The sequence below is a fragment of the Cupressus sempervirens genome, chromosome 1 (genome assembly GCF_028749045.1).
Source record: "Cupressus sempervirens isolate cs-2001-9-10 chromosome 1, ASM2874904v1, whole genome shotgun sequence".
Taxonomy (NCBI): Eukaryota; Viridiplantae; Streptophyta; class Pinopsida; order Cupressales; family Cupressaceae; genus Cupressus; species Cupressus sempervirens.
The window spans coordinates 162396712-162409509 of record NC_143118.1 but is presented as its reverse complement, the minus strand read 5'-3'; the positions used below and the strand labels follow the sequence as shown (position 1 = coordinate 162409509).

Genomic DNA, 12798 nt, shown 5'->3' with positions numbered 1-12798 from the left:
CTAGTGTTGGATCTCTATTGCTAGATCTTTCTGTTGGCATAATTGGAATACATTTTCAATGAGAAGATCTAATAGAGAATTCTAGAAGCCACAGAATATTCCAATTTTTTTTATAAAATAATTTTGTTGTTTTAAAAAGGAATTTTACCCCTAGCAAAAATGTAATTGGCCAATCACAAATTAGAAATTGTTGTTTAAAAATTAATTTAAAAATAAAGTGATTTTTAGACTTGAGAAACTCAGTAACTTTGACTGCAAAAATAATTGTTACCACCACTGAAAACATTAGTTCCCTGCCTATATATAAGTATGGACTAACAAGGGGGCTGACCCTTACAAAAGACAACCAAAATGTTGTTAAGGATGACAATCAATAAACCAATAGAAAACCACTATTGACACATAGTCAACAAATAACATAAAAGAAAAGGTACTCGAAGTACACAAGGACATGAGAGGCAAAGTACAATAGGAAGCTAAAGGCTCCATCTAACCATTAACAAATTTGGTACCAAGGGAGGCCATAGTGAGCACATCGACAACCATTGCTGACTTCTTGAAAGCAAGCTAATTCCTAGTTGCAACACCTCTTTCTAGCTCAATAACAAAGTGACCCGCCTCAATAAGAGAAACCAAGTAGAAAGAAAACAACAAGAGAAGTCAGTCAATGAACAAATTAACATCCCAATGGCCAAAAGAGGGTACAAACAAGGTTGTCAGATGACTTCCAGTGAATAACAATAACACACTAGAGCATAGCCACCTAAAAGTTGTTAATTGCCTTTCCACCTTAACAGAAAAGGATTTCACTTCAATAATAACAACATGGAGAAATGTCAACAAATTAAGGTGTGACATGTTAAAACACTAGACATCAAGAAATTCACAAAAGGGAACTTGAATGAAATAATATACCTTCATACTCATGAAAAGAGTTTCCACCTTGATAGTAAACTCATGCACCTCCAATTTCATGAAAAGACTCCCCACCTCTATAGAACACATATCCAGCTCAGTAATGAAAGAAGAAGTAGCCTATGAATACAAGACATGTCACTGATTAACAACATATCAACAATAATCATTGCAAAGAAAGGAGTCCCCAAAACGGCTGCAAACTTACACTAAAACATCATACTAGAGTGAGCTCTTAAAAACTAGTAGCATTCAACTTATCATGAGAGAGAGAGAGAGAGAGAGAGAGAGAGAGAGAGAGAGAGAGAGAGAGCACACTGTCCAAACCAAACTAAAGGGACAATATAACCCAAAAGAAGGAACACTGAAAGTGAAGAACACTTCCATAAATGAAACAAAACTAACCTCAAGCTATACATCGATTGCAAATAAGACATACTCTCCAAGATGAGAGTGGTCACTAACCTAATCAACAGAATGGAAGACACCATTCCCCAACCTTAGTAGAACTTGACACATAACCTTATCCTTAACGAAGACATCCCACATTTCTTCATCAAGCACCATAAAAGCGACACAAAGATGTTATTTCCACTAGACACCCATGTATTACCACTAACCTTGCATAGGCGAAGACCACACATATATCTTGTCTCAAAACTTCCTTCTCAAAGGCAATCACAAAAGAGCAATTCCCTTCTTCAATCATGGTATCCTCAACTTTAAACAAACCTAGAGAGCCCATCAAACCATATATCTTACATTGCCTCCAACCAACTGAAGAATCACCATATTTTAATTTCTGAAATAGAGTATATCCAACTAGAAAAGTGTTGTTTGATAATGAGGAATGCCCTCTCCAATCTTTGTTGAAAGAGTTAACAAGCCAAGCATCCCCTCAAGCAATAGAGCCAAAGCAACCGATCCTTAAAAGACCCCTCATCTTGAGAACATTTCCCACCAAACACATACTTCTAACTGAGGCAAACATCTCCATACAAGACCAACCTTACATATTGTGTTAGTTTTTTGTTGTTTATCTTAGAAAGTGGAGTAGATTTTCTTTAAAGCAAGTTGAGTTGGATATTTAGCAACAACATTGTTTTTATTCTAAGTTAAAAAAATATTTCTAAGTTTGTGAGTTTGAGAAAAATAATAAGTGGTTTTATATGTGATTTAAAGTCAAATAAAGCAAGGAAACATTATTTTCTTGCAAGCTACATAAAGCAATTGGGCTCTATATATGTAAGATTGCAGTAGCATACTTGCATTGGATTATATTATATTCCAGAAGAATAAGTTGGTTGTTAGGCTGAATAGAAAATCCAAGAGTTGAAAGTTTTTCCCCAAACTGAGGTTTCTTGAGTATATTTGTTTTATTGTCTATGTGTGTTTGGCTTTTGTTATTTTGCTTATGATAGTTGCTTATGTTAATTAGCTTAGAGTATTAATTGTTATAAACAAGATAGAGCTTTCTTTCTATGAATTTATTGTGCAATTAATTTGAAGTTGGTTTATAGGAAATTAACATAGTATTAGAGCTATGAGCAACTAACATGGTATTAGAGCTATGAAAATTTCACACACTGTAGAAGTGAGCATGCAACTAGGAAGAATGTCCAACAAGGAGGCTCACAACTAGAAATATCACATAAGCCATAACAATTGTTGCCAAGGAAAAACACCTAAAAACGACCAAAACAAGTTGGGCAAGGATCAACTCAACACAGACATAGCCTACCACACAAGCCCAACTAGCCATAGGGATCAACTGCCAACTCCCATGTTGGGATAACAGAGGCTTGCTTTCCCTCATACCATTCCCCAAAGAATGTAGTGGATAAGAAGCCCCCAATGACCAAGATCCACATAAACATGTTTTCCATAAGGTGGGTGAGGGGGACTTGGTTGCAACATAAGTGAGACAACAGTTGCAACAAGGCCATAGTCCTCAACTATGTGCAACAAGAAGGTTTAGTGCAAGTCAACAAAAAAGATTGTCTCCAAACATCGAAAGTGATGCAAGGGGCCATGAACAAACTGCTCAAAACCAACCTCCAGAAACACAGGAGTGGGAGACCGAACGAGCTTCAAAAGGAGTAGGGTAGAAAGTTTCCCATCCACATAAGAAAACCCTCAACAAAATAAAGCTCCTTTTAAGAACAAAAAAGACGCTCTTAAAAAGCCTAAAAATCACAAATCTATGTCTTTGAAAGAAAACAAAGATTCTCCAACGTCCATGACTTCAAGTTGCATATAACAATTGAGTTGCAAAGTTCAAATTAGAGACCACTTATCAAATTTAGTAAGTATGACTCATACAACTACAGTAAATATAAAAAATACACCTTTCATAAGATACTTTGTAGTTTTCCACCTTACGACAACGCCTTAATGACACACTACATGATAACTCAACCCAATCTCTTGTGAGAATAATTGAACCCTGAGCACTCATTATTTATATTTAGATAATATTATTAAAAAATACTACAGTATTTTAAAAAAACCTAATTTAAAACTACGCTCTTTACCGAATCCATGTAAAATACCCACTGCCGTGTGAACGCAGTCAAGAGATATTTCCATTTTTGACCGGCCGCTCCCACGCCTGGTCCACACCCCCCAACAATGCCCGTCCTGTTCACATAGACCTTTTCTGTTTTCTCCCTTTTCCTCGCATATCCGTTGGATACAGCTCTATAAATGTCCCTCTTCCTCCCTTGATGTTTCCTCAAGCGCTTCTATCTGTTTCTGATCTGCCTTTCCACAATTCGCCCGCTTGAATTACATTCGCAGAGGGCGTATTCAGCTGTCTGGAGATTACACAATCCCCAAATTTGCATATCTTTTCATTGTGATCTTGGTGTGGAAATGGCAGGAGCAGCACAGAACAGCGTTTCTGCTCTTCTTTTGGCCCTTGTTGTTATGGCGGCATTGATGTTTTCATCAGTTTTCGCCGCAGAGGCAGATTCGCCCAGCCCATCTCCGCTTACAGGCGCTGCTTTTCTCGCGGGGGCGCCATCTTTAGCGGTTGCTTTAGTGGGATCTCTCATTGCTTTTCTGGCTTGCTTCTTCCACTGAATTGTTAATCGGATGGATGGATCTATTAATATTATTAGACACGGCTTGTGTAATTTTGATCTGCGCGTGACATATAATGTAGGGGGTATTACTGTAGATTATCTGGTTGTGACAGGACACCACGCTTAGTGGTATATATATGGGAAATTTTTTGTATTGTTTAGTCTTAGGGAAATAAGGGGTTATATGATTTGTACCATTTATGCCTTTCAGGCCTAATTTTTTATATAATAAATTTGATTTCAGAGAATCTTTGCTTGAGTTGCTACCTATTTGGAATTTTTGTGATTTTATTTGAGTGTGTCTGGGGAGGAAATTGTACTCTGTATTGTCAGATTATTTGGGTGCTGCTGGTATCGATGATATACATCACAGATGGTTTAATTTATTCAGGTTTGATATTTGGGGGTTTCTGAAATTGTTATCAATTGTAATGGTTGTTGTTTAGGGGTGGAATTTGGATATATCTGGATTGAATCTGCACCTTACATTATCGGGTTATTTGTGTAAGATTTTTGGGTGTATCTGAGGATTGAATCTGCACCATACAGGACTATTTGCATGAAATGAATGGATGTTCTGCAATGAAACAGCTCTAAACTTTTCTCAAGTTCTTTTGTAACATATGATTGAATGTTTGTTCTGACTATGTTTACACCTTGCATTACTGAATTGTCTTTAGAAGATGTTTGGTGGGTGTGCTTTTGAAATAAATCTACACCTAACACCTTTCCTTTTCAGATTAATTGAATGAGGTGTCCGAATGTAGCTACAGTTAACCGTGACTGGTTATTTGTGTGACGAGTTTGGGTCCTTGAAATGAATCATCATCTTATAGTGCTAGTGTTAGGATAAACTACGGATAGAAATAAAAAACTACATGCAAATATAACCAATAACAGAAAATAATAGATCACACATAGATGAACACAAGATATCAAGATTTAACGTGGTTCACCCAATCCCTGGGCTACGTCCACCAAACAACAAGTCCACTCTTATTACAATTCAGTGATTACAACCTGATTACAGCCCGTAATTCTTACAGCTCAATACCGCTGCAAGAAGCAATTTCGCATCACACAACACATGAAAATACTCATCCCTAAACTCTTTTATACAAGTATTAAACTGCTTTAGGTTATAACATGTCAGCCATAAATTAGCCAAAATTTTAGTGGCGAATCTACGAATGACAAATCTACGAATAATACCAATTTTTTTTTTTTGGGATGTAGTATGTAGAGTACTTTCCTGATCAGTCACCACAATCTAACAGCTGAATTATTTGTAAGACATTTCTAAAATAATCTACAACCAACTTTTCCAGATTATTTGTATGAGATACAATGCATCTAGACATGTAAATTTTACAGGTAATATGTGTATTGTTGAGATGAACCTACACCATTCATTGCTGGATCTTTTGTATGAAATCTCTGGTGGATTTTTCGAAATGAACCTGCAGCTCATTTTCTCAGGTTGTTTTTGAAATTTTGGGTATTCTCTGAGACGCAATTTGCAGAATCTGAAAACATTAAGCTGTATATTGAATTGGTAACCAACACCGTTGAATCTTATAGCCAGGGAATTTTACCTATGAATTGAAGGATTTTGGTATTTATGCTAGCAATTGTTTCTGTGATGTTTCAGAATTTGCAAAATTATGTCTGAGGTTCACATCTGAAAACTTGCCGGAGGAGGCTTTATTGCTGTTTTCTGCTTCTGAAATTGTTTTATAGAGAGCATTGTTACTTATAATACTGTTTGTTAATCGCTGGCATTAATTACTTTCGACCTGACTATTGGCATTGTGGCTTGAGAAGTCGCGTTTAACTGAAAAACCTCTTAATTATTACTGCCTCCTTAGTAAAGCTCCGCTTTATTCTTGGCACTAAAGATTGGATAAAAAATATTAGCTATTGTTATTTGGATTCAACTGTTTAACAATGTAGTGGGAGGTCATCCATCGGAGTGGTCCTCCATTTCTGTGTTTACCTCTAGTGTTTTCTCTATGTATAAAACCCTTTCTTCTTGCAATTCCAGTTATCTTTTTGACAATTGACAAATATTGCGACCCATTAAATTTCCCTCCATTTTCATTTAGGATTTTGGATCTAAAACAATTTCTTTTAAACTACAAATGTTCTTCTTATACATCATTTTTTTTCAATTAAAAAAAGAGTTCCTTAAGTAAATAATTTGATTATCAAAATAATTAATAATTTAAAAATCTGTCATCCTTTTGGTTTTGTACTATTTCCACTTGAATTTCTAGTTTCTAGGGGAGATGACTAAGGTAGTTGCTTAGGCTAACTTCATACATGTAGAACTCCTAAATTGTAAGTTGGACTCGTCATTTTTTTTCAGTCTCTTCGTAAGTGAATTAAGAGCTTAAAGTTAAGGTTTGGACTTTCATATTCATGGATCTCTCTCTAGAGATCATTGAGTGCAAAGTGTGTCTCTTCGTAAGTGAATTAACAGCTTAAAGTTAAGGTTTGGACTTTCATATTCATGAATCTCTCTCTAGAGATCATTGAGCGCAAAGTGGTAAAAAGCGGCATTTCAAAACTGTCACCTAATACCAACAATGTTCTTGCATCAATACTAGTTACTAATATACTCATCGTTGGGCTCCCTCATATTGGGAATCCTTGGTTTACTGTATATGGACTAAGGTCTGAGGGAGCCCAAAGATGAGTGTGTCCAAATTCGAGCTATAGTAAACCTTCCATCAATCATGAGATCTAATATAGGGGCAACATGAATAAAGATCTACCAATGTTAATAACATTAAGTGTTGTTACTTAGGAGTAACCCGATTTAATGAAGAACTTCTCTCTAACATTTGTATTTACGTTTTAGGACCATTCTATCTTCAACCCGGTAGATAGGGTCATCAAATAGATTTTGTACTCTGTCACATGTGATGCAAGTTCTCTATTTTCCATTCCTAATCACACTGTATATTTACAGCCAAATTATTTATACTTGGCAATAACATTTGAATGGGATAGGAAATAGGTGACTACGATGAAGGATAGGAAATCTATCAAGTTGAAGAATGTGATCAAACTTAAATATGCCAATGTGATCAAACTTAAATATGCCATTAGATTTTATATGATCCATGATGAGGAGAAATATTGGAAAGGAAGTTGGTAAATGATCTTGAAAGGTAAGATGATGTAGAGGGTAGGTACAACACAAAAGTGGAGTAAGGTGGATATGCGACATGGAATGATCCTTTTAAGTATCTTGTTAATGTTGGAGAGTTTATTGGAGATTTGATCTGTAGTAGTAGATTGGATGGGGGAGCTTGGAGTTTTTCCTTGTTGGTAAAAGTTGAGTAGTGTCTCGAGGTGACACTTTTTATGTGAGAGTTGTAACTCACAAAAAATTCAAAAAGTTCATCTATATTGAATAGGACCATTGATTGGAACACCTTACTCTACATTGCATGAAAGTCTAAAAGAACATAGTAGATATTCCCAAGCCTAAGGGCGAGGGACATAAAGTTAGAGGGATGGTTGTTAGTGTAATAAATAGGGGCAATCATAGGTGTCAAAAGGATAGGGACTATGATCTCAAGTTGTTTTGAATAAAGTTGGGTAGTGTTAATATTTTTGTGATTCAACATAAAGTTCAAGAGGTTATACATGTGTTAGTGTATTGGAGAGTCAAGGTATTAGGGGTGGATCCATTCTAGGGTCTGATATTGGGTATGGTGAGTGATGAAAGGTTGTATTTGGGTAGTCACAACAACTAGATGGAAACATGATCAACATGAAGATTAGATATTCAAGGTAAGTGATATGTGGAGAATATTGGATCCTAAGATTTAGTTTGACCATTGATAGGTCTCTTGAGTGTGAAGAATTTTTGGTACAATCACATGGTTTCATAAAATGTTGATAAGATTCAAGTGCATTATTTGATAGTAATGACCAAAGAGATGTCTTCTCGGTGGAAGATATTGCAAGGATATGCACACAATATATTTGTGCAAATTTCTTACTAAAGAAACACAAGGATAATTTATCTATGGAAGAATTATTGTGAATGAAAATATATAGATAAGTATGGTTATTTGAATGTGACAAAAACTCCAAATTATTTTAATAAGAGTACTAAAACTCAAATAAATATCAAAAGAATTACAAAACTTAAAAATAGAAATTAAAAAACTAACAGAAATCTGGAGGATTTAAGGAAGTAACTTGTTTTATTTATTTCTAACCTCTTACAATATTACATATTGGTCAAATCTAGAGCCACAACATGATTACTTGACTATATCCATAAGGTAAAACCAAGGAAAATAATAGATTTTAAAACAAATGTATATATAGAATAGAGGTTGAGAAGTCCCTCTTTGAACTAAATATAGATAAGGCCCCTATTCAAAATGGTTTCCATCCAATATTATATAAAAACTATTGCCATTTTTTAAGGAAATAATCTCTTGAAGGCCAAAGAGAACATCATTTTCTAAGAGAAATAAATAACACTTGTATAACATTGATCCTTAAGAAAAATAACGAAGAGGATTTTGAGGAATTTAGATAAATCTCTCTTTGAAATATGGTATACACAAGTCTAGTATCAAGCCTCTACAAGCCAAAAATATGTGAGGAAGAAACAATGTTTGTTCCTAGTGGGTCTATTTTTGATAGAATTTTAATTGCACAAGAAATGATTCATTGAACCTAAAATATAATGGATTTTAGTATTCTAATTAAGTTATATACTAATGAAGATTATGATAGTGTGGAATGAAGGTTTTTATGTAAACGTTTACAAGAATTCAAATTTTTGAAAATATTGATAACTTCTTTTAATAATATATCTACACCAAAGATTTCAATCCTTTTTAGTTGGTCTGTAAAACATTTCTTTCACAATTCAAGGGGTCTAAGGTAAGTAGATCCATTATCCTATTTCCGCTTTGTAATCATGGGAGAATGCTTTTGGATAGGAATTAATGAAGCACACAAGGATGAATTTTTTTAGGGATTAAGGTAACATATGGGGTAGATAATATCACACACCAATAGTTTTATGATGACTCAATCTACCTTAGTAAAAGAAACGCATCATAATCTAAATGTTATTAATTAATATTAGAATGACACCAAAGTAACTTGGGACAAAAAATACTTTGATTTTCTTCCTTGACATAGAGGAAAGATAGACAATATAGAGGAAAGATAGACAACAACAATTTGGGAATTGTTAGGATACAAAAAGTAAATTTGACAACATATAAAAATTACTTTTTACTAAAAAATTATTTATTATTACTTTATTTAAAGTAGAGAAACATATTTTATTTAAGTTTCTAAAAATTAAAAATTAAATTAAAAAATAATTTTTAAAAATAATTTAAGAAAATGCACATTCTTTAAAATAGTTTATATTCATATTAGAGTCTTTATCATATTGTCCTTTTGATCTTTATCAGAAACAACAAGAAATGTTTCTTAATACATATAATAACATATGTTATAAATACAAATTAGATAATTAAACATATCTATTAGAAACCATCTCTAAATTGAATTAAGATATTTTCTATTATTAGATAAATAATATCAATGTTATAATATGCAAAAAAAATATTTATCATCAAACATATTACTAATTATATTATGTAAAAAGTAAATTCAAAATTTACTTATTAAATACATACATTTAAATTTTCTTAAATATAATATTATATATTAATAAGTTTAATTAAAAATAAAATTTATTAGTAGATAAATAATTTACAATTAGACAAACTAATCCCTCACCCAATGTTCAAATAAATTAAATGTTTGATAGCAAAAAAAAATATTAAATGAAGGGGTTTTGGGTTCTATTTTTTAGGAAATAGAGGCTTCATGAGATTTTTTCTGCAGCTGGAAGCTTAGGGAAACTTTGTGCCACATGTGAACAAGTAAAAGAAAATTTGAAAAAAAAAAAAAAAAATTATTTGTTTATTTAATATTTTAAATTTAAAAGTTTCAGAACTTCCGAGAGTTTAGGAATTCAAAATTTAAAATTGTAATACATTTTATAATTCAGAAATCTATTACAGAACGCATTATCTTGTTCAAAATTGTCCCCAAGACGCTTTTGAGTTACTCCCCTACAACGAGCCATCACTTGTGATTCGCATCATCTGCAGCAATTTTGTATAAGTGATCCATCTACAATGCCTTACTGTTAGTTTTTGACTTTTAGCTGGTTCTCAAATTGTGGGTGAGAAGTATATGTCCTCCATCATTTTCACAAAAATTGTGGGTGAGAATAATGTGACCGTTTGTACCGCGATCAAAAGCCTCAATAAAGCATTCAAGAAAAACTTTTTAACCGCGATCAAAAGCCCCAAAAACAGATGATATAAAAGATTGCTACCGCGATCAAAAGCAATCGATCAAGAGAGCTCTTACCAAACTTTTTTTTAATCACAAAATTTAGTTTCATGATCTCTTACGAAAACTGTAGATAGACTTGATATGCAACAGAACCTCAATGGCCGAGCCGAAGGGTTCCCAAACTAAATTCAGGGCTTAAATATAAAGCCCGTGGAGGAGCCTTGAGAAGATACATTTATTTTTTGAATGGCTAAACAATATCCATGGACAAAACAATTCTGTACATATCACTAAACGAAGTGGCCCCGAGCTCAAATCAAAGAAAATGTTCCAGATCACATCTGCAGACCAAAAATTACAAACCATAGGTAATAACAGAGATCGGATTTGAAAATAAACCCTTAGTTAAAAAAGCAGGCACAAAATGCGATGACAGATCCAACAAGAACAGTTGCCAAAGAAGGCAACGCCGCCATGGAAGCAGCGCCTGTGATCGGAGATGGACTGGGCGCCTCTGCCTCCCCTGCACCAAAAGCTGTTGAAATCGTCACCATTATCATTATTACGGCCAAATTTAGGGCATAAGTGCCGCTTTGTGCTACTCCGGCCATCTCCACTGCTTCTTTACCAAATATCCACGGAATGCCTGCAAAAAATTGAGAGACCCCCGATCGAAATGTGGAGAAATGAAAATGTAAAACGCTACAGAATGGGCAGTGGAAATGGAATGGAAGGATTGGAAGGAAAAAGGGATATTTATATGCAGCGAACAGAAAATGGAGAAAGACTACATTACAAAGAAAGGCACAACCAGGTATTCTATGGTCACATGGTTGTCAGTTATATCAAATTTTATTTGTTGTCTTTTATGTTCACAGCTAATGACACATTACATACATGATAATCCAATTTCTTTTTAGAATAAATGAAACATTTAGTACTCACTACTATTATTATTCTTATTATTATCAATTGCATCTTAGAGTGCAAATAGATATTCAAGGTCAAACATAAAAATATTGGTATATTCTTTTGCATGCACATTCACAACTAATAATGTCAAAAGTCTTCTAATTAGAAACATTATCACAAATATTAAACACATATTTTAAATCTTAAATGTAAAAAAGATCATGGTACAAAATCTTAACACATCCCTAAACACTAATCAAATTATGACATATAGACCTAAACCATTCTTGTAATCCTAACCCTAATAAAGCTCTAGACTTTAAACATAAAAATAATTATATTCCTAAGTCTAACCTTAACCTAACCTAATCTTAACCTTCAAAATCCAAACCAAAAACATAATAGTAAGTATAATGTGCTCCCTTACCTTAAAACCATAATTTTAACCATAAACCTTAAGTCCAACTCTATCCCTAACATTAACTAAAATCCTAATGCTAAACAATCCTAACCCAATCTCTAAACCCAATCCTAATGCTAAACAATCCTAACCCAAACCTAACCTTATTCATGAAGCAAAACGATTGTTTTAATTTTGAATATTAATTGTTAGGAAAATCTTAATTCTAGATTAAAACATTGGATGTTGGATATTTTGATTTTGTTGATGAACCTACAAATTAGAAAATGAAAAAATAAAACAAAATAATTGATGAATAATGAGTAGTAAGACTAAAGATCACAAAAAATAAATTTATTTGTGTCAAAAAATAATTTAATTGTGCTTTTCAATAAAACATATTTTACTTCAAATCAAGTGTATTACAATTTAAAAATAAAATTAAACAAAAAAATATAATTTGATACAATGTAAAATTAAATATATTTAATATTTATATCTAGAAAGGTGATATTGTATAATAAATATTTTTTAAAATATAATTGATTAAAATTCAAAATTTAACATATTTTTATATAAATATCTAACTTCAAAAAAAATAAAAATATTTTTGATCATAAATACAAATTAAATAAAATTTCTCAACACTCTTTCTTATAATTTAAAATAGAAGTTAAATACCCACTCTTCCTTATAATTTTATGCTTAATTTTTTTTAAAAAATCAACTTGGATATACATCAGTAAATAATCGAGTCCATAATACTTTCCATTACTTCATCGCATGTTACATTCCTTGTCCTAATAAATGACAAATGAGAACACATAAACATAAAAATAATTAATTATTAATTATTGTTTATTGTGGAGTTGGCACAACAGAACTCACTAAACTTGTCATAGATGCAAGAAGATGTGGCCCATTTAATGGAGAAACCTGAATGACAAATATAGTAATAAATGTGGACGATAAATGTGTTGAAAACGGATTAACCAAAAAATGGTAAATTAATGTGGATGCACTAGTGCATTTAACTCTAAATTTTGACCAAGTCTTTTAAATGGGTTGGTTGGTTGATTTATAAAGCAAACTTTTGTTTTTTTTTTTTAAATAACATGCCCGTGT

The 12798-nt window shown here is 32.9% G+C and overlaps 1 protein-coding gene across 1 annotated transcript; it reads right to left on the bottom strand.

Annotated features, from left to right (window-relative positions):
* Positions 1–10432: 10432 nt before the first annotated feature.
* Positions 10433–11183, bottom strand: LOC149576649 (uncharacterized). The gene has a single exon (XM_089817886.1). The coding sequence runs from the start codon at positions 10970–10972 to the stop codon at positions 10763–10765; it is 210 nt and encodes a 69-aa protein (XP_089674012.1). The 5' UTR covers positions 10973–11183; the 3' UTR covers positions 10433–10762.
* Between the last annotated feature and the right edge of the window lie 1615 nt (positions 11184–12798).